Source organism: Macrobrachium rosenbergii, chromosome 17 (assembly GCF_040412425.1).
Source record: "Macrobrachium rosenbergii isolate ZJJX-2024 chromosome 17, ASM4041242v1, whole genome shotgun sequence".
Taxonomy (NCBI): Eukaryota; Metazoa; Arthropoda; class Malacostraca; order Decapoda; family Palaemonidae; genus Macrobrachium; species Macrobrachium rosenbergii.
In genome coordinates, this window is record NC_089757.1 from 7518706 (window position 1) to 7541952 (window position 23247).

At 36.0% G+C, this 23247-nt stretch overlaps 1 protein-coding gene across 6 annotated transcripts; it reads left to right on the top strand.

Moving 5' to 3' along the window:
* The first annotated feature begins 1289 nt into the window (after window positions 1-1289).
* LOC136847693 (uncharacterized) lies at window positions 1290-22409 on the top strand. Of its 6 annotated transcripts, none has more exons than XM_067119510.1 (7): window positions 1290-1445; window positions 4402-5498; window positions 9318-9552; window positions 13083-13193; window positions 13512-13629; window positions 20555-20678; window positions 21540-22409. In XM_067119510.1, the coding sequence occupies exons 1-7, from the start codon at window positions 1429-1431 to the stop codon at window positions 21626-21628; spliced, it is 1791 nt and encodes a 596-aa protein (XP_066975611.1). In that variant the 5' UTR covers window positions 1290-1428; the 3' UTR covers window positions 21629-22409. The 6 variants fall into 6 exon arrangements, with proteins under 6 accessions (XP_066975611.1, XP_066975618.1, XP_066975616.1 ...); XM_067119517.1 differs by having other exon boundaries at window positions 4402-4928; window positions 21540-21771; XM_067119513.1 differs by having other exon boundaries at window positions 1407-1623.
* The last annotated feature ends 838 nt before the right edge of the window (window positions 22410-23247 follow it).

The following is a 23247-nucleotide window of genomic DNA, read 5'->3' on the forward strand; positions in this document are numbered from 1 at the left end:
TGTCATACTCATAAAAGGTATTATTTATTATTCATTTTGACTTTCTAAAAATTTTTTCTCGAGAACGACTGAATATTATAGTTCATTCTTTTCCAAACGACTGGAAGCAAAACGTAGAGTTTCAAGGGACAATAATGCGTTCATTTCCAATATCAGCTGTTCTTTTCTCCACGTGTTACCAGAGTTTTGTCTTAGTTTTCCTATCCTTAACTGAATTAATGTCGTTACATGCACGAAAATCATTTAAAAAATTTAACTGAAACATTAGGCTACGATCTACAATACACAGTAATGCTACAGTGCATGTTCTCTAATTATAAACCAATTCCAAAGCCTTACCAACAACCCATGAGAATAAATAATAATAGTCTTTGAAGAAAACTTTTTACCGTTTACTTAAATTGATAAATTCTGGATATATCCCCATCCGTCGGCATCATCTCTTATAATCTGTCATAGCAAGCAGTTCCAAGATCGGCAGATTCTTTGACTTAATTTCTGTCGAACGCTGAACTTTAAAATTCTGTGCTTATTCGTGTTTTTCTAACTTTCACTGACCTTCGATACTTCAAGAAGGGCATCTGCTGATTCTCCCAGTGTTAAATGCTAAAATTTGCTCCTTATTTTACTAATTCTGTCCACCACTTTTTCTAACGTCAAGGCTTGTTACAGGCATGTTTCCCTTTTTGTAGCCTTAATTTAACCATGAAAAATTTATTTCATTCAACTGGACTAGTCTATGCGCACCAAAAACTAAGTTAACAGGGTGTTTTGGACATCGGGATAGCAGAATTACTGCAGAACTGATACTTATATGAATTATGTTTCTGTGAAAAAACTGACCAGAACTCAGAATCAGGAAGTTGTGATAGTCATCAAGAGTTGTTGACATAATCACCGAATGCTTATTTGCCAAAAAATGATTGCCGTATTTAAAGATTTTCTTTAGCTCACGTTAGTGTCAAGTAGCACTCGGGCTAATGGTGAATTAAATAACTCAACTCCTAATAATGGAAGTAGAAGTGACACATATTTTTGAGTTGCCATTGGCACATGTAAGGTGAAACTTATTATGCAAAAGATTCTCGAGGGGAATAAATAGACCAATTTGAACATCTGTATATCTCTTAACTGTTTTATTACTGAACGGTTGGGGAGTGATTTGGACGATTAAGAGAATCCTTTTGGATGCATAATATGGTCAACCCTGTCCCTGCGGCTAGACTAGTAGTTGGATTCTAGGTCCGGTGATGGCATAAAGCCAGCTCAATCACCACCACCAACAACAGTTGCACACTTTCCCTGGAACAATTTAACAACCTACAAGTACAAGAAGAAGAAGAGGGGCCGCGGCTTGTTTTGTTTTGAAAGATGTCAATTTTCCCCGCAGCTTGACAGTTCCAAGTGAAGTTAACGTTGTTGCCATTAATGAAGCACATTCCAAGGTTTGTGAATCCAAAATTCGGTGTTTATAGGACATACTATAGCCTTTTACGGTTAGATATTTAGTTGTGATTAACGTAAATTTAGCCACGCGTGTAGGCCGTGCTAACACGGTCCACTAGCACAGCTGGATGTGCTTGGAAAATTAGCGAATTTCATCAGCATCATCCTCATTTCTAGGTAGGTAAATAATGTTAACGTTGGTATTCGGTAAATTTACAGGTGTTTTAGTGTGGGTATCACAATTTGGTAATTCTATATATTAGTTCCGCGCCTATTTTTACCTTTTCAACTGATTTTTTATACGCTTTTAGGGGTTCTGATACTGGCGGTGCATCTGTTTGTTGTCGGCCAAATGGAATGGCCCTTCGCCGTGTTTAGTACTGGCCTGGAGGGGGGTTGGGTACCCATACGTTAACAAGTTATTGCACTTGCCAGATGGGATATGAACCTTTCGAAACAGACGTAGCCGTGCTCTGTCTTGTAAAGATCGCGTATGGAAACCATTTGTTGAATGGGCTTCAGGGGTTAATTACAGGTTAATTACACTCGAGCGCCAAAAATTGAAGGTAAATTTATAATTAGCAACCAAAAAAACTGTAGAAAAAGTTAAGTTAGAAGGCAGTCGCCGCCGTGGAGCTACTATATAGTACTACCCACAATTTTTACATGAAAGGCAGTTTCTAGCCTAGGCTATGACAGGTTTTCTTGTAAACCTGCCGCCCACTGAGGCAGCCTAGGCATAGCCTAAGCGTTCCTAAATGTGTTTGGATGCATTCAGACTAGACTAGACTAGGCTCGCCTAGATCTGGCTTAGCCTAGACCAGTGGTCCTCAACCTTTTTAAGACCATGGCCCACTTCTAGCATTCCCAAATACTCATAGCCCACTGCCCTTCAGCTTTAGATTATGGGATTGCAATAAGTAAAGCTATGATACAGTTTACCTTTTATTAAAGAGATTAACCCCTAAACTGTAGTCCCTTTAAGTAAAACTCGTGTATAGTACTTAAAACTTTAAAATATAATACTTTCAGGGCCAGGAAATGAATATACACAAAATTACTCTTGTTTTACTTGTAGCCTGACTGCTGACAAGATCAGGCTGCTAATGTGATGGCTGTACCTTCTTATTTATTAGATTTAGACCAAAGGATTTTACATATTCCATGGCCTTCAAAACTCATTTAACTAAAAAAAAGTTAAAAAATCACAATATACTCTCAGGGGACAATACTGATAAACATACCGACTATAGGCGACCTCAGATCCACACCTGACAGGTGTCAGGGAGGCAGTTTGGAAACTCATTGGCACTACTGCCCCTGTATTGTGTTTACAAATATGATAATCCTATTTTCATACTTCTCTACTGCCTGCCTTAAAATTTAAACAATTTACAAATTTCTTTTGATATTAAAGGATCAAGCTTATACATCCCTTGACTGATATTCATATTATGGTTGTAACTTTCTTTTATAAAGCTAGATTCAATGATATTCCTTTCCAGTGCTTTATTAGAATATACAATCCTTTTTGCCCCTTTCCAGTTGATAGGATGATTGTTCTCACTAACATGTACAAAAATACCACTGTTCCCCTGTGCATGTCTCACACATTTCATTATAATGACTTACCAAAACACTGTAGCCCGTCCCCTAAGGGTTGATATAGTGGTGTGAGAAATTCCTCAACAGTCTGTTGTAGTGATGCATCATCACTTGCGAATCCTATTCTCAGGCCGTCCTCAAATTTACAACTGCAAACTGATGATGACATTATTAATAACAATAAAAAACAACAATCTCAAAGATCAATATGATGAAATGTATTTTAAAGTCTTACTTATCGTTAAAATTCACAAGTTGAATTACAGTTATTTTGATCATGTATATTTTTGTGTTTTACAGAATGTTTTAGTTGAAAAAAATGTGTTAGTGGACATATGGTCTTAACTGTCCCACTATTTTACTATGGATGATCTTAATTATCTCACATTGATTTAACAGTGCACAGTATTAATATAAATAATAAGAAACTATAATGAATAAATAACTATAATAAAAAAATTTGAAAAAAGGAAATAAATATGTTTTTGCAGCGGTAGTGATGTTTGTATAAGCTCCTGACCCCACAGTTCCAAAATCCAAAAAATTAAAAAACCGAAACACATCTGACTACGAGGATTTCAGATAAATGATTGTGTACCTTATTGTGGGAGTAATACTGTATACGTACAGTATTCCAGTGGACTCTGTATGAAATTTACCATAAATACTACTGTACAGTACTTAAAACGTTTGCGTTATCACGACAAGCCACCAGGGTGGCGCTATTGTTTGTTACATCCACTCATGGCAAATGGCTGAAAGACAAACTGCCGACATATCGTAAACATTGTTTCATAAGTTTGTGATAACTGACATAATTCGGCTTGTTTTCAATATTTTATTAATTTACTGTAATAATTAGGCTTGTTTTTCAGTGTTTTATTGCTAGCAACAATTTTTGTGCCTATCAAGTACAGTACAGTACCTAGCCTAGCCTACGGTGCTTGGTCTCCCATCAGTAATACAGGCACATTGGAAGTAGGGCAGTTTTTTGATACAGTATACATTTAGAAATAAAAAAGTGTATCTAATACGGTATGTTATTTAACTCTGAACTTATTTAATTGTAATTTATGTGTAATGTTTTATATAAAAAGGCAAGGTTATGGTAATAACTGGTGGTCGAGAATGGATTAATCCGTTTTCAGTTATGTCTTATGGAAAAAATTGATTTGGATCTTGACTGAATCGCATCTCAACGCTTCTTCTGGAACAGATTAGCGTTGAGGTCTGGAGTTCTACTGTATAAATAATATATATATTTTTTTTTTTCTACAGTACTATATATATGTTTTATTATATATGTAATTTTTATGGATATATCTACAGCTCTTATTATTTATTTTCCAGATTCCAAAGTACACAAATTACTGGTATTTCTTCAGTTTGGTACTATGTTACTGCTCTGAACATGGCAGGAAGATTAGTTATTGAAGTTAAGCAGTCAGTAAGCATAAAATACCCACGCGACAGTGATGATGGAAAAAATGTAACACAACCTGTGGCATTAACACCACAAAATGGAGCCCTAGCAAAGGAACCAGTTCCTAATATTAGTCGTCTTCCAGCAGTCAGGACATCAAGTTGTCAACTAGAAGTCCCTCTCACAAGAACACCAAAAATTGTAGAAGTAAAGTCATTAAGTGTAACTTTGCAAGTTTCAAAACCTAGTGCCAACAACTCTCCAGTGGTGTCTGAAACTCAAGTAGCAAGGAGTTATGGAAGTAATACACCAGTAATGAGAAGCAGTATGGACAACACTTCTCCATCAGCAAAGCTGAAATGTACGAGTAAAGATGAGATGCCACATGTGCTGCCAGTCATGACTCCAAAATCAGATCAACTTGCTCCTCGAGGTTCAAAGGAGAACATTATAGGTGAGCAGTCCACCAGAACACCAAGGACAAGGAATCCAAATTCCTCAAAATGTTACTGCACTCCAAAAATTCCATATCTTGCAGTACATCCCAAGAGCTCCGTTCTAGAAGTAGCTCACAATGGCAACAAAAGATATGACTCTAAGGGTTTTGCTGATCAGTGTCAAGTAAATGATAATATTTGTGAGACACCTGCGGACAAATCTGGAGGTCATCAACTTGATCCTGAAAAGCAGAAGCAGTGTGATCTTAGAGGAGGTGCATATAAAGACCTAGAATGTGCCTTTGATGTAGAGAGTGAACAGGATAACCTTCCTTGTGCACTTGTTACAGAAAAGGGCAAAGAACTTCCTGAAAGTTCTACTATCTCACATATAGGAAGAAACTTCACTCGTCTTGACAGTGTCATGCCTTCAACTGATACTAGTAGGCATGACTTCCTAGAAGAGTTTCAAAAGGTAGTGGAAAGAGTCAAGACAAAAAGGTCTACACTAAGTCGAAGAAGATCTATACAGAGCTTTGGTGGGAGAAAGTCATTTGGTTCAGGTTTACCTATGCAGAGCCTTACAGGTAAGTAAAGTGTAAAAGTTGTAATTGTATTTCCCCCCAAACCACTGATATATTTCAATGAATTTTTCCAGATATTGTATGCTATATATTATAGTAACTTGATTACAAAAATTTATTGCTTTTACCAGTTGATAGTTTTTATTCAAAGTACTCTACAGCATATTCAGGTAATGTACAAACGTCCCATTTATGTTTGGAATAATGAAATTTACTAAAAGCTGTTGGAGAACTGTTCAAGAATACTTGAAAACCTTAGACCAAAAGAATGGGAAAAGAGTATAATAATTAATAATAACAAAACTAAAGGGTTTGAAGAGGGAAGTCAGGATAATCTATAATTATCAGCTAGGCTCATGCCAGAGGGACCAACAACAGAGGCAGCCTTTATAACGAGGTAACTACAGGAAAAGTATCATGCAGAGAGAAAGAGATTAAGCCATGCATTTTTAGACTTTTAGAAGGCATTTCAGACAGTACCAAGCCAAGGATTTAGAAGGTTATTTCAAAAGAGGGGCACTGGATAGAGACTCACTGCGCCATAACACAAGATCTAGAGTGAAGCCAGGGCAGATGGACCAGAAAAATTTAAAACCATTTGCTGATTATTGCAGTTATGGGGAAAGCTACCAAGGAGTTCAGAAAAAGAAGCCCATGGGAGCTGCTATATGCTAGGCCTTGTGCTAACAGAAAGAATCAGAGGAAGGGGTTATGGAAGTGTAAATGGCAGAAGAATATAATGAATAGGAGGGGACTGAAATCAGTGTAACCAAAGCACAACCAATAATGGCTAGAAAAGAACCAAAGGAAAACGTACAGTATGAAAAATGGTCATATGTTTAGGGTTGCAGCATAATCGAGGAATGAGAGACTTTTAACATGCTAAATTTCCAAGGAGAGCAAATGAGGATGTGAGGGAGGTGGAACACCATGTTGCAGTAGAATAGCAGGTTTTAGAAGAGGTAGAATATTTCTGTTATGTTGGGGACACAGACTGTGATGTAGGTTTTAAGAGGGGAGTAAGAAATAACAATGGTATCAACATCTTAGGATGAGAAGTGGAAAGAGTCTAGATTAATATTACATAGATATTCCTTATTAGTAGAGACACCAAAGACTTGTGATGAGTACACAAATCATGTACTACCCTTTGTAGCTGACAAGGGCTTTAACCGAAAATAAGTGCTCTGAAATCAAATTACTTATGAGGAAGAGGTAGAGAAATGTGGTGTCAAGTGGTTGAGACATAGACAAATCCCAAAGATTCAGGTGGTTTGGACATATAATGGTGATGAGGAACAGCCATTGAAAGTAGTTGTTGATATGGAAGTACCAGGGCAAAAGGCCTTTAAGATGGCTCAGGAAACTATGGAAAAAGGACATGGGTGAGGCCTGTACAAGGTAAGAATTTGAGTGGAAAGTGTATAAGAAAGAAGAGAATAGAGAGAACTCATTTCATGTCTAACTCCAAAAATGGAAAAGCTGATGCAAAATTGTCTATGTTGATGATGGTAAGGAGTTTTGTCATTATTGGCTTTTGTGATGCTCTAGGTGTGCATTTATCATCAGTTGATGGAAAGTTCAAAAGGTACTTGTTTTGTCCTAAATGCTGCACTGTACATTGGCAAATATCTGATCTAATTGGTTACACTTTATTTTATCAAAATCCTTTGAGAATTTAGTGGTTCCAAAAATTTATATTTTATCAATCCTTTGAGAATTTGGTGGTTCCAAAACTTGACTGTGGCAAAATGTACATTGTTCTGGCTTATGGTTTCTGAGTTTAGAGTTAATTTTTCTTGTTTGCTGTAAATTTATTTTTTGTGATGTAATGAGATTTTGCTCATTTGTCAGCTAGGTAACCGTAGTTGTGTTTTTATACTTAAAAATTACGGACAACAGAATGATGCATTGAAATGAACTAAGAATTAAAATTTCTTTACTTTTATTAACTTAAAAAAAGAATAAAGAATCATAAGTTGTTTTTGCTCCATGTCAAAGTGTGATAGATTTCCCTTTTAATGATATTTTATTATTATTTATGCCAGCTTTTGTAAATGAGAAACCATAGGGGAAAATAAAGAAATAAATAAAGGCAAAAATTTTAATTAATTTTTTTCTGTACTGGTTAAATGATAACTCTTTATGAAAGCTCCCATTTTAGTGGGATATTAAATTTAAATCATCCCCCAACTCCTTCCTGAGGTCATCCCAATACCATCCAACATCATCAGAATCTTGAAGAATGAGATTTGCATATTATTTGACACTGGAATCTCAAAAAATTATTCACTTAAACCTCACCAAAGCTGTGGAATAATAGCTATTTCTCATTTTTTTAAAATTTGTGATTCTATCTTGTTTACAAATAGAATAGGGTTTATAACTGTCAGAATCTATGTTATAAGATTCTCAACTTTTGTGTAGGTTTGAAATGAAAGAGGGTCATTGTGTCAGAGTTAAATGGTAGACCTGATTATAAAAGTATAAAGTATCTGTTAATTAGGTAACATTCTTGACAAGACTGGAATTTAGAGGGCTGTAAAAAAAAACAATAGAATGGTTATACCAAAAAGAGCTTGCTGGACTACTGGTAAACGGAGTATCCCATTGATAAACAGTAAAAATTTGATGATCAGGTACACTATCAGACTTAGTTTTCTGTATGTAGTGGACACTTGGCCATTTAGAAAGGAAATAAAGGACGATATAGAAATGTGTTTGTATAAAATTTTAGATTCATGGTTGGAGTATGCTGGGAAGACCATAACACAAATGAACTAGCAAGTAAGCAGTGTTCAGTTGCTGGAAAATAGATGAAGATTTTAAAAGAATTAAGTTGGTTTAACTAAGGTAGGTGGAGCATTACGTTAGCAAAGTGATAGATTTGGAAGTTGCATGAAGCCTACTAGAACCAAGGCCAAATCATGGAGAAGGGCATAAATGAGGAAATACAGTATATCAGATGGGAATTCAGGTAAAAACTTGTACATAATGGAGAGAGAGCTCCATTCAGTTGAAATGTAAATATAGTAATAGTAATGATGATATGGTTTGCAGCTTTTGCCACTTACATTGTACTCAAAATAGGAAGAACTAAAAGCATGGAAAGGAAGAAAGTTCTAAGAAATGGAAGAAAAAATATAAAATTATACTTGTTTACACTTCATGTTTCTCTGTTCTTCTCCTGATGTCCTTTGCTATATCATTTATTATTTGCTTTATCTTTCAGTATTTGATATTTCACTTGATTGTTCATTTATATCACATAAAATGTTGTGCTTTGATCTAGATTTTCTTTGTAGCAACTGAAGTGGTTGCTAGTTTACTACATCTCCAAGTAGGGAACCTTTTTCAGGTGGAAGTATTGCCATTGTTTACAGGGTATCAGTTGTTCTTGTGGAATACTCAACAAGGAATATGATTTCATCCTTAAGGTTTTACATTGCTTAGCACTCTACTACAGTGTAGTTTATGTGCTTTTGGGGTTTTGGGGTTTTTGAAGTCAGTTTATTGGCTATGTTTCAACAGAAATTATGTAAAACTCCCACAGGCTACAGAAATTTGATGTTTATGCTTACATACATTAATGTTTGATGGTAATGCTTACTGCGATATACCATATTCTGTAATTTTATCCCAATGTTCTGAATTTCTTATTTTAACTACTGTACCATATTTTTTTCTTGGCTCAGATTTCCAACATTGACACACTCTCATATGCTTCAAAAGTCAGCCATCTAATATGAGTGAATATGCAATGTTCATTCATTTTATCATAATGTTATGAATTTCATATTTTAACTATTCTTATTTTCTTAGATCAGATCTCCAACATTGATGCTAATCTCCCATATGATACAAAAGTCAGCCATCTCATAGATATTAGCCTAAGGGAAGCTTTGAGGAGGCTTGAAGAGGAATGCAAAACTGATGAATGTTTGGAAGATGTCCGTTTAGATCTAATCACAAACTCAGAACGGATTGGTAGCTGTACTTCTTACAAGGTAGTTGATGAATGTAAATCAAGGAAGAAAATTGATAGCACCTTACAAAGGTAAGTTTTTCATTTTCCTTTTTGGATCCTTTGTTGATGAATCCTCAGAAATCTCTAAAGTAATTACGCATGTATTCATATCACTTTTTTTTTTTACTGAAAGCTAATTTTAACTAAATAATTAAGTTGATTAATCAGACCTGTGACCATTCTTAAAAATACAATTTATGCTTACTTGAGGTGACGCTTCAAAGGCGAAGGAATAGGAGAAAGGAAGGGGAGAAAGATGAAATGAAAAGTGAATGTAAGACTACAGATTAAGAGGGGAAAGAGGAAGTGAGGATGAGTGGAATTAAGAGAGAAGTAAAAGTGGTAGGATGGTTAAAAGAAGATAGGATTAGGATAGGAGGAGAAAGACAGAGAAGAGTAATAGGAGAAAAATTGATAAAAGAGGAGAGGAAATGAGAATGAAAACATTGAGAAAAGAAGGGAAAGAACCAGAGGGAAGAAAAGATGAAGTCTAAGGCCGGGTATTCACGATTAGGTTTACCTGTCACTCCACCTGTCAATTCATTGAATCTGGCGTTAAAACATACATGTAGACGACATTTTGTGGGCAGAGCCAGTCCACTCGCCAGAACGGGTAAACTGATAGAATTACCTCAAGTTCTTCTGACCGACTGACAGGTGATTGCATGTGTGGATTGGTAAACAAGATTTTATGACAGTTCGCCACTGGATTTTGCCTGGGAAGGATCTTAGCTGCTCAGACCAGAACATGAATAAACTATGTTTAGGCCTATTTCATTTCATTGTTAGACTGCAGCGCTAGTTGTAGACCGTTATGAGTCCAAATAATTTTTAAAAAATAAAAGTAAATATATCCTTGTGATAAATACAATTTGGTATAGGCCTAGGCCAGTGTCTTGCCTTTTTATGTGAAAGTAGGCTTCATGGTCCATTTCATAAATAACTGAACCAACCCCCAGTTTTGATTTAAGCTTAATCATTAACATTGCATGGGAGTAGACATCTCTTTAATAGGCGATGAGTCTTTTACGCCTTTTTGTTCTTTCCTATTATTAAGTGAATTGCTGCAGCAGCTAGTCTATATTGCTTCACCTCCTCAAAAGCCAGCGGAGTTTCCAGTGGATTTTCCATCGGTGACATGTAGTGTTGCCACAACGAAGGCAAGGTGAGAACTGAGGACGATGACCTAGAGTTGTCAGTCCGACTGACAGTTCTTCTCTTTTCATGTGGACACTCATCCATCGAACAGTCATGGGTGAACTGACAGGTAACCTGATCATGAATACCCGGAATAAGGAGGCATTGTAGGAAAGAGGAAATGAAGAATTAAGTGTTTGAAGTAAAATATGGGTATAAATAAGGTCAGGAGAATGAGAAGAAAGAAAACGGAGTTGATTGGAGGGTAGAAGGAGATAAGAAAAGAGGAGTCGGACAGATTTGAAGAAAACAAACAAATGTAGGAGAAGAAAACATAAGAAGGTAGATTATAGAGAATTAGGTTGTAAAAGGAAGGAGAGAGAGAAAATGAGAATGAATAGTGCATGGAGAAAATAATTGTGATTTTGTGTCTGGAAAGGTTGAATTTTTGGCACTTTTCTAAGTATTTGAGGGGTGAGAACAAAACAGAAAATTTTAAAATTTCCATACCAATGATTTTCATAAAAATTTACACTGTGTATGTCTTTAAATGACTAAACAGGGTTTCTGTACCATGTTTTCATTCGTTTAGACCTATTAGTATAGGAAGAGGACCTTGGAGTAGCATAGTTCGGGGATGCAAACTTTCAGGGATAAGGGGAATTTAAGCCATGGGCAGAATGGCCCATAGGATTGGATGACTGGTCCAACTCTTTACTACAAAGTAGGTACATAATTAGAAAGAGGCTGACAGTTCCTTCTTACCAGTGGGTCAGAGTCAGTCACCAATTGGTGTTCTGGCAATTCTACCATATGTAACACAGAAGTTATGTGCCAGAGGGATTTTACATTGCAAATTAAAGCTAATTGTAATTGATGTTTGTCATTAAAAAATTAATTTTATTACTTTCTTGTGGCGAGTTTTTTAACGTGTTTCAGGTTGTATGCAAGTATTTTGGTAAAATTTTCCATGCAGTTTTTATGTCAGCATTTTTGGTGATTGGTTTTAGATGATTTTTGCTCTGTATTTTCTTAGCCTGTTTTTGTTCATGCCTCTTAGTAGATGTATTGGTCTACTTGGTAAGCTGTGGGGTAATTTTATCTCTGGTTTTGAAAGAGATCTACATCACTTATTGGTTTGAAAGAGATCATAGTCACTTAGTTCCAAGGTCAGGTTTTTCTCCCAAAGTTTCTTGTTGCACTCGGTAATGACTGCTGTGGTGGAGGCCCTCTTCCATAGAGTCCTGCTTTGCTGTGCAAGAAACATCTGTTAGCTCTTGATACTAATTGTGTTTATCCCATTTTTGCTCAAGCCCCTGGGTCTGTGGATGAGTTTAAGAATTTCTTGCTTTATTCCAGGCAGGAAAAGATGATGGAGAGTTTGTATCATACAGTTAATGAGACATTTCTGTCATCTATTCTTCTGTGGTAAGCCGGGAAAGTCTTCGCTTGTTGCCCTTCATTTCAGAGGTTTGCCCTCTCCTAACAGTCCTTCTTTTGGTTTCATACAATTTGAGGTTGACTGATTGGATCAGCATTTTTCTGACTCTAACACCTATTGCATTTTCCTCGCTCACTCCTGCCAAGCGCTCCTGGCACAGCTGAGCTTCTGATCCCAGACTCTCAGGTACCCTGGCATACTCCAGTGAGCTCCAGCTTCTATCCTGCGGGTGACTGACTTTGTTTCAGAAGCTATCTTTGTTCCTCTGGGCTTTTGGTAAGTTGTCATATGATCAAACCCCAGCTTCTAGGTCTGCTGTGGATGTCTTTGAGATACTGCCAGCTTACTCTCTCCAGTGGTGGGAGCAGTCAGTAGAGTTTGTCTTTCTTGTTACAGTTTGCAGACAGTGTTCTGCCAATGTCTCAGTAAGATTGAATTTTCAGCTTGTTTCAGGGTTTGCAGCATTCCTTTAGTTTGATGTATTGTTTGCCATATTTAAATTCATGGATCCCATCATTCAACTCTGCAGAATGTATTGATGTAATATTAGCAAAATGGGGAACTTCAGCAAGTATGGAGTTGGCATTTCTCTCACTTATTAAGCAGTGCTGTTATCCTTGAAAATGTCTCGTACGACAGCGCACAAATTGTTTTGTAAAATATTTATTTTTGTTTTAAAATTTTAGGTAAATTAGATGAATATACTTCCTTGTGGAGCTTTGGTAGTGTGGTAGTTTTTTTTTTGCTTGGATACGGATATTTGGACTTTGGCTGAAAGAACTAGTTCTTTTAGGTAATAGGTTTTGTGTGTTTGGTGCAATTTATTGTCATGCCTTTTTTTTTCCTTTTCAGTAGATGGAACTAAAGAAACTGTTCTGAAGAAATATTGTGGTAGGCCAAAGAATCATTTCTAACAGGCATTTAGTTTCCAAACACATATGTTATATCATCAGAAAAACAATTAATAAAGATATTCTTATAGCACAGATGAGGTGGCAGATATAAAGAATAAAATTAAGAAGTTAGAAGAAGAGTACAAGTGTTGGAAGTCATTATTAAAGAAAAGGAAACGTGCATGTTTGTCTGCTAAGAGGTAAGCAAAGTGATTCCCTCTCTCCCCTCTTTCTTTCAGAAAGTTAATCAAGTGGAGACTTTATTGGAAAAATTGTTTTGATGTCAACTTGGTTGAGAAAAAATATCACCATGACCTGCTTGCAGCAAATGATGAAGTTATCCTGATGTTCATTCTCAGTTACAGTATTTGTTTTCTTGAATCAAGAAAACAAGATCACTTGTGTAAAATCCAGGTTAAACACTCCTTCCTGCTTTTTCCAGGGGAAAGGATGAATTTTTTGTTCTTTTCTCCAGATCAGAATCATACCATTATTTGTTTTGTTTTGTTTTATTTTAGGAAATTTCATGAAGCCAGATCTGGTGAGATAAAGATAGAGGATGATTGCAAAAACAAGCTGACATGTGAGCAGCAGAGTATATTAGCAACAAGACCTGATTACTGTCAGTATATGAAGGTAAGGAAGGAAATACACCGTAGCCTGCTATTTTAGAAGTTATTAAATGTATTATAGTGCCAGACTCATTTTACTCTGATTTTTTTTTGTTGCACAGGTACAGTAATATGGACATTTGCCTAAAGCAAGTTCTAGTCTTTCAGTGAATGATTATTTCTTACTTTTATAGCTACTTTCTCTGGAAAGAAATGGAATGCACTGTGCATTATAAACTTTAATGCCTGTAACACTAGGAGTCAATGTAATTACAACATTTAACTATTTATTTTTTAATTTCTCTCACTATTAATTCATGTTATCTTTATAAATCTTGTTATTCATATTATGCACACATTTTTATGGATCAAACTATAGAGACCACTAGCACATCCAGGAGGAAATTAGAATGATCTTATATGAAAAGAGTAAAAGCAGAATTATTAATGAGTACAGTAGACAGTATGATGAGAGATAAACAAATTAATTGCAGACATATTAGATTAGTTAACTCCTAATGACAGGAGTGTTTTAAATTATATTTAATAATTTTTGGTCTAGCTCTGTATTTTATCCTAATTACATTTTATTTAAGCTTTCTTTGACTAGGTTTGAGATCTTTATTTGGAAAACAGATTAGAAAGATTTGTTATATATGGCGTACATTTGTGTGGTTAGTTGAAATTATCGTCTTATTTGTTTTCAATTAAAAAAATGTAATTCAGTTTTTGTTTCTAATTACAGTATTTTAGCCTTTTTATGGTTTCCATGGAGAGAATGGCATCAAAAGCTTTGTATGGTTTAAGCTAATTGGCGCTTAGGGAGGAGTTTTTAATATAATTTGTCTCGTGCTGGGAATTTTGGCTGAAAACAAAATCACCAGTTTCAACAGTTTTGGGGTCAAATTAAATCCAAACTCTGAGTTTTATGTCCTGAAATAATAGTGTGTTCTGACTCAACAATTGGATATGTTGGGCATTCACACTAAATTAGGCTGAATGTCAAATACCAAAGTATTGCACATTTGAAAAAGCAGAATCTACAAAAGATCAACAGGCCAAACTTTTCCAAATCAAATCAAATCCAACAAAAGATTTGATTTGGTTTCATACATTATTGCATATAGGACCACTAAATGTTTCCTTCTGCTCGGCAAGTTACCATAAACAAGTCACTGTACGTATTTAGAAATCACTTTATCCATCTTGTTACCATTGCTCATTTGCAAAATATTTACAGTTCCGTACAGTTGTTTTACAGAACTATTAAAGGTATTATTTTGTCTAAGTAGATGTTATTCACCAAAATTCAAGTGCCAGGCAGCAGTTATATAACATACTAAATCAAGTGAATAATATATGATGGCAAGTTTTCTGTATTCATGTACTGAGGACACACACACACACACATTTATTTAACTACTTCATTTTTTATGTACTCTTTCCCCCCTTCTTTTCCCAGCCCGAGAAGAACCCTAAAAGAGTTCAGAGGTCTGGTTAAACAAATCATTTATAACTAACTAACACACACACACACACACACTCTCTCTCTCTCTCTCTCTCTCTCTCTCTCTCTCTCTCTCTCTCTCTCTCTCTCTCTCTGTGCATGTAACATTGGTTGTTATAAAAGTCACTTGAAAGGTTCTTTGCAATATCCCTTTGGCCCTCAGCTGCATTACTTTCTGCTTCATATGTTTTTTTTCTTTTCTACTCTTCAGGGGAGCTCTATTTGAGTGAAAATGTGCCTCAGTATTCTCATAAGGCTGTATAATAATAATAATAATAATAATAATAATAATAATAATAATAATAATAATAATAATAATAATAATAATAATAATAATAATAATAATAATGAACACACTTTGAGGCAAGCATTTAGGTAGCTGGTTTTGTAACCCAAGTTGTCAAAAAACATTTACAACTGGCAGTGGCAATTATTACAACTTAGCCTGAGAACAACCCAGTTAGATTATTCCCCTATCCACACTTAACTTAACGACAGTCAAGAAAGGGTGAAGGAGGTTATTGAAACATTAAGCATCATACCAGTGACTTTCTTGTTTTCTTAATACAGGCAGTGCCTGGTTATCGTCAATCCAGTTTTTTGGGGCTTGTCTAGCAATGAAAATCGGTGATTTTCAGTGCTGATATGCAACGATTTCCGCGTATTGGCGCCTATAATCATGTATTGGTGCTGATACATACCTAACAGAGGCGCCGATAACCGAAAATCGCTGATTTTAGGTTACCAGCGATTTTTGCTTACTGTCACACCGTCGGAATGGAACCCCTGCTGATAAACAGGGACTGCCTGTACAGATAAAAACAAGCCAGAAATTTGACAAAAAGTGCCAGTTTAAGGTCTTTGTCTACCAGGTGCCTAGTTTTCATTTAAATTCTTACATATCTTTCTGGAATACAGTACTTACAAGCTCTGAGATAAGACTAGCAGAAGTTAATGTCAGGAGAGGGATCTTTCAAGGTGACTCACTGTCCCCACTACTCTTTGTAGTAGCCATGATTCCCATGACAAAAGTACTGCAGAAGGTGAATGCTGGGTACCAACTCAAGAAAGGAGGCAACAGAATTAACCATCTGATGCCCATGGACGACATCAGTCTGTATGGTAAGAGCATCAAGGAAATAGATATCCTAATCCAGACTGTAAGGTTGTATCTGGGGACATCAGGATGGAGTTTGGAATAGAAAAATGTGCCTTAGTCAACATACAAAAAGGCAAAGTAGGCAGTCCCTGGTTACTGGCAGGCTTGGTTATCAGCGATCTGGTTTTACAGCGCTTGTGCTTGAAAATCTAGCAACTGAAAATCAGCAATTTCCGCTTGCAGGCAGTTCCCGGTTATCAGCAGGGTTCCGTTCCCGACGGTGTGACAACAACCGAAAATCGGCGATAATAACACTGATCCCCGGTTAGTGGCGCCGATAACCGGTGATCAGCGCCACCAAGAAAAGGCGATCAGCGCCGATAACCGGTTATCAGCGACAAAAATCTGGTTATCGTTGTCACTAGACAAGCGCCGTAAAACCGGATCGCCAGTAACAGAGGCTGCCGATAACTGGGGACTGCCTGTATAACCGCGCCGATAATTGGGTATTGGCGCCAATACATACCTAACAGAGGTGCAGATAACTGAAAATCTGCGATTTTCTGTGCTTATCACTGAAAATTGCCCATTTTCAGTTATCGGCGATTTTTGGTTATCATAACGCCCTCAGAATGAAACCCTCGCCGATAACTGAGGACTGCCTGTAACAAGGACTGAAGGGATAAAGCTACCAGATGGGAACAGCATCAAACACATAGATGAGACAGGATACAAATATCTGGGAATAATAGAAGGAGAGGATATAAAACACTAAGCGATGAAGGGTACAATCAGGAAAGAATATATGCAGAGACTTAAGGCGATACTCAAGTCAAAACTCAACGCTGGAAACATGATGAAAGCCATAAACAAATGGGCAGTACTAGTAATCAGATACAGTGCAGGAGTAGTGGAGTGGACGAAGACTGAACTCTGCACTATAGAGCAGAAAACTAGGAAACACATGACAATACACAAAGCACTACACCCAAGAGCAAATACGGACAGACTATACACAACACGAAAGGAAGGGGGAGAGGGCTACTAAGCACAGAGGACTGCATCAATATCGAGAGCAGAGCACTGGGGCAATATCTGAAAACCAGGGAAAACGAGTGGCTAAGGAGTGCATGGGAAGAAGGACTAATAAAAGTAGATGTAGACTCAGAAATATACAGAGACAGGAGAATGAAAAACAGAATAGAGGAATGGGACAACAAACCAATGCACTGACAGTACATGAGACAGACTAAAGAACTGGCTAGCGATGAAACCTGGCAATGGCTACAGAGGGGAGAACTAAAGAAGGAAACAGAAGGAATGCTAACAGCAGCAGAAGATCAGGCCCTAACAATAAGATGTGTTCAAAGAACAATAGATGGAAATAACACCTAACCCACATGCAGGAAGTGCAATATGAAAGACTAGACCATAAACCACAAAGCAAGCGAATGTCTGGTGCTTGCACAGAACCAGTACAAAAAGAGGTATGATTTAGTAGCAAAAGCCCTGCACTGGAGCCTGTGCAAGAAACACCACCTAGCTTGCAATATTAAGTGGTGCGAACACCAACCCAAGGAAGTGATAGAAAATGATCAGGCAAAGATCCTCTGGGACTATGGTATCAGAACAGATAGGGTGATATGTGCCAATGGACCAGATGTGATGTTGATTGACAAAATCAAGAAGAAAGTATCACTCACTGATGTTGCAATACCATGGGACACCAGAGTAGATGAGAAAGAAAGAAAAAATTGATAAGTATCAAGACCTGCAAATCAAAATAAGAAGGATATGGGATATGCCAGTGGAAATTGTACCTATAATCATAGGAACACTAGGCACGAGTCCAAGATCCCTGAAAAGAAATCTGGAAAAACTAGATGCCGAAGTAGCTCCAGGACTCATGCAGAAGAGTGTGCTACTAGAAACAGTGCACACAGTGAGAAAAGTGATGGACTCCTAAGGAGGCAGGATGCACTGGAACCCTACACTATAAAATTCACCCAGTCTAATAGGATGACTGTGATAAGACAAAAAAAAAAAAAAAAAAAAAAAAAAAAAAAATAATAATAATAACGAACATGCTTTGAGGCAAGCATTTAGGTAGCTGGTTTTGTAACCCAAGTTGTCAAAAAACATTCACAACTGGGGTGGCAATTATTACAACTTAGCCTGAGAACAACCCAATTAGATTATGCCCCTATCCACAGTTATTAACTTAACGATGGTCAAGAAAGGGTGAAGGAAGTTAATGAAACATTAAGCATCATATCAGTGACTTTCCTGTTTTCTTAACTCTTAACCGCTGACTGGACATATTTTACATCGAGAAAAGTTGTCTGTCGGGTGCCGAGTGGACGTAAAATACATTGACTACAAAAATTTTTTTTAAATATTCGCGGAAAAATACTTATAGGCCTCGTTTGCAAAAAATTTTAAATCATGCGCCTTGAGGGATGCTGGGAGTTCACGGATCACGCTGTTGTTTTGTTTACAAGCGTGACCCAGCTGCACATGCGCGAATTTCTTTCTTATCCCAAAAGAAAGCATCGGCTAACTCTGCTGAAAATCTCAGAAATTCTTTAGTCACCTTATTGTAACTTTTGCACCGTTTTCTATTAGCCTTTACATAAAGTTTTATATATGAAAATGTGTGCAATTTCATTTTGAATACAATAAAAAATAACTCATGGTTGTAGCTTTTATCAATTTTGACATATTTTCATATAAATCACGATAAGTGGCAAAATTTCAATCTTCCGTCAACTTTGACTCGACCGAAATGGTCGAAAAATGCAATTGTAAGCTAAAACTCTTACATTCTAGTAATATTCGATCATTTACCTTCATTTTGCAACAAACGAGAAGTCTCTAGCACAATATTTCGATTTATGGTGAATTTTTGAAAAAAACTTTTTCCTTACGTCCCCACGCACTAACTCTGCTGAAAATCTCAGAATTTCTTTAGTCACTTTGTTGTAATTTTTGCACCGTTTTATATTGGCCTTCACATAAAGTTTCATATATGAAAATGTGTGCAATTTCATGTAAATACAACAAAAAATAACTCATGGTTGTAGCTTTTATCAGTTTTGAAATATTTTCATATAAATCACGATAAGTGCCAAAACTTCAACCTTTGAACTCGACCGAAATGGTCGAAAATGCAATTGTAAGCTAAAACTCTTACATTCTAGTAATATTCGATCATTTACCTTCATTTTGCAATCGGGAAGTTTTGCACAATATTTCGATTTATGGTGAATTTTTGAAAAAACTTTTACATCGTTACATTAATTCATGCATCATTTTGTAATAATATTTTCTCTTTGTTGCTTTGATCGTTTTACAATTTGTTATATACCAAAATCATTGCAATTTAGTGTACAATACAACGAAAAAAAAAATAACTCATTAGCTTTAACCGTTTTGCTCACAGCGTGATTTGTATACTTTTATATACGAAATTTTTTTTTTGCACTGTCATATATTCTAATATTTATATATGATATTTTTTTTTTCATTTCTGATGGTTGCATACTAAACTTCAGGCAATGAGAAAAAAAGGAGCCAAAAGTGAACTCTTAATCTTGAAAACTAAGCGTGCTGTGATTTTTTTAAAAACTTTCTTTCCGCTTCGGCGCTAACTCTCAAACCCTGTCGGCATACGGCAGACACTTTTGTAAATAGAGGCTCGGTGTTTAAGGGTTAATACAGATGAAAATAAGCCACAAATTTCCAAAAAGTACTAATTTTAGAAATGCCTGTTTTATACATGTGTATTTATTTGTTTATTTTAAGGTCTTGACTTTGCAAGTCTTTGCCTCTCAGGTGCCTAGTCTTCATTTAAATTCTTACATATCTTGCTTGTAAACTTTTGAGTTTGAGGTTAAACAGGATTAACCTTATGGTTGAAGTACGTAAGTTTTTGTAAATTTTTGTAAATAAGTTTTATATAGGGGGTTACCATGTACAGTACTGTACATTGTAGTGTGCATTACTTTTTGCTTTTTGTTTTTTATCCTTACCTGGTGGTGTCTCTCCTCCTTGCTATATTATATAACAATTTTAACTTTTAACCTTAAGGTGAGCCCAGTTAGTTCAGAAACATGGGTTCAAAAACATGACTTGGCATGGTTGTCACGTTAAACTACTGTGTAATAATAACTAAGTCTACTTTGCAATATCTTTTTTTATTATCATAAGAATGTGTCATTTTTAATTTTGCTGTTTCATTATTCTCATCTAGTGAATGTTACTGATATGCAGTAAGAATCTAAGTGATACTTCTTGAAAGACATACAATTTACATTGTGATGAAAGTAATTTTTATTCTAATAGGAGGTCCAGATGGCCCAAGAAAAAGTATTCTTTATAATGCAGGAGGTAAACCACACTACAAACCTCTTCTCTAGTTTTTTAATGGCAAGCAAGGCTGTTGGCGATTCATGCTATTTTGCAATTGGTAAGTGTTTTGATGTGCAAATATATATGAAGCTTATACATCATGTACTTTGTTGAAGGAAAGGAGCAAGACATTCTGTTAGGTCTAAACCATAATTTTTCTAGCATTTTTACAGGGTTTTTCTTGTGTTTAAACTATCAAAATGGGCAACTCTAAGTGTTTTTAGAGGGGTTGTAAGTATTCATGGATTTTAGCTATTCACGGTGGGGTGCGGTACGCATCCCCCACGAATATGGGGGTTCGCTTTATAAGAGATGATGATGATAATAGTTGCAAATATTAGACCTGAAGAGGCAGATTTTCTTGGTGATCATCAGTGTTGTAACCTCTCCTTGATAGACCTACTTCTGAGGCTAATGGAAGGAATGTCTTGTAGCTTTTACAACACAGTTGCAAAGTAATGGAAACAGTTTTGTGCAAATCATATAAAGCAGCCCTGCTCAACCACTAGTAGCTGTTTTTGACAGTGTCCCATCATTGTCTCCTTAACCCCTAAGTGTTTAAGGCCATCACCTAAGATATCTTGAATCAGGAGATTAAAATTCCTAGCAGTACCTTTGAGGTCTTACCTATAGGGTCTTGCCCCATAGTTGCTAGTCAGGTACTCTTGTTGACAAGTTCAGTGACCATCTCCAGCTTACAGTGAATGATACTCCTAATTATAAAGCTCTGGTTTGTATACCAAATTACTTAGGAATTTTTCTTATTTCCAAAATTACCTCGGATGACATGCACACTGTGTGTGTGTTTTCCAATAACTTATTTTTTCAAGATGTATGGAAACATTTTTATAATCACAAAATTTTTCTCTAAAAGTTGATCACAGGATTGAGGGTGTATGACTCTACATTTTATTTTCAGAGGAAATGTTCTTGGGCACAGTGAAGTCTCAGCCTCTGAAATGTTCATTTGAGACTTTGATGAAGTTGGGTGATAGCCCATTATCATGAAATGTGAAAAAAGCATCAGTTTTTAAGAATTTTATAATCTTAATGAAGTTCTCTGCCTTTTATTTCATCATTTTTTATTTCAAGTTTTTTTTGTCCTTATTAATGTGTAAAATATTTTACTAAGAATGTTTCTGATTTTTGTTTTTACCATTTTTCATCTCATGTTTTTTTATCTAATCAGAATTAGCATGTAACAGATTTATCCCTAAGTTTAAATTAATGTCAAACTAAAATTTGTAACAAAAGGGGTTTTGATTTTGATTTACAGTGAATAGCTTGCATGATCTAATTGTGTATGTACAGAATGAAAATTAACATTAACATTAACAGGTGAACATTTTCTGTGTGATGTCCAATATATAATTGACACATTTTTGTGTGAATAACCAAAATATAATTGATAATAAATTTCAAGTCTTGGAAATAGATCAAATGAAGAGTTTTTGTCAGAATCTCTATAATTTTCAGTTAACCCAGTCATGAAATTTTAAAAAATCTGTTACTTAAATAAAAGCTAGTCTTTAGATTTTGTTAAGTGACAGGTTAAAAAATTTTTTGTTATTAAGACAAATCCTTTTGGGCACGCCTTGTGAGAGCTAAATAAATTAGCTTGGTGGTCTGGCTACACTACTTAATAACAGTACTAAAACTTCACCATTTCTATCTATGAGAAAATGTAACCTTTTTGGGTGCTCTGCTCACAATTTAATAGATTTACTAATGTTTTAAACTGTGCCATTATGTTACCCCCCCCATAGAAATATATGAATTTTAGTATCCAGATTGATTATTTCTATACCTAACATTCATATAGCTGTAATGTTTGAGCCACCAGCTTGGTCAGCAGTTGAGGAAAAAGAACATAGAGGGAGTGGTACCTGGTATACTAACCCATTTCTATGAATCTCACCTTACATTCATATAGCTGACTATGACACTGACAAGCACTGTGGCACAGTGCAGCTAGTAAACCCAACTCACAGAAAACATGATCAGTTTTAAAAGTGAACCAAGAGTGACATACTGATGTATCCCTCTGGCAGGTCCCCTCCAGTCACAGGTTGACAACAATAATGGAACTTCTAGGGTATCATCCCATGCTTAAAGGTTGCTCTTATAGAGGAACTTGTTCTAAAGTAAAGTAGTACTGGTGATCTCATACCAAAGATAATGCAGTACAATGGCAGGACAGACCATATCATACAGAAATTCTCTATGAAATTTCTTGGTTTCTTTTACATCATCATTCATACTTGACGAAAGAGCACTAACTAGGGACACTGGTTTCTTAACACTCCTTGCTAGATGCCCTTTCTCATTACATCGGTAATAAGTTAACTCGGAACCACTAAATGCCCCTTTATTCTTACAAAACCTTGAAGTTTGACCAGGTTTTCCACATGCATAACAATAGTAATCACTTCTGCTACTACTATTACCTAAATATTTACTACGTTGTATTCTACCTGACGAAGGATCACTTTTCTTCTTCCTCTCACTTAAACTATGAGGTAGACTACACTCTTCTGTCAACCTAGTCGCATCTGGAAAAAATTTTTCACGCCTACTTCTATATACTGTATAGTTTAATCTTTGGGGATATGTTATCCTTGAAGTTT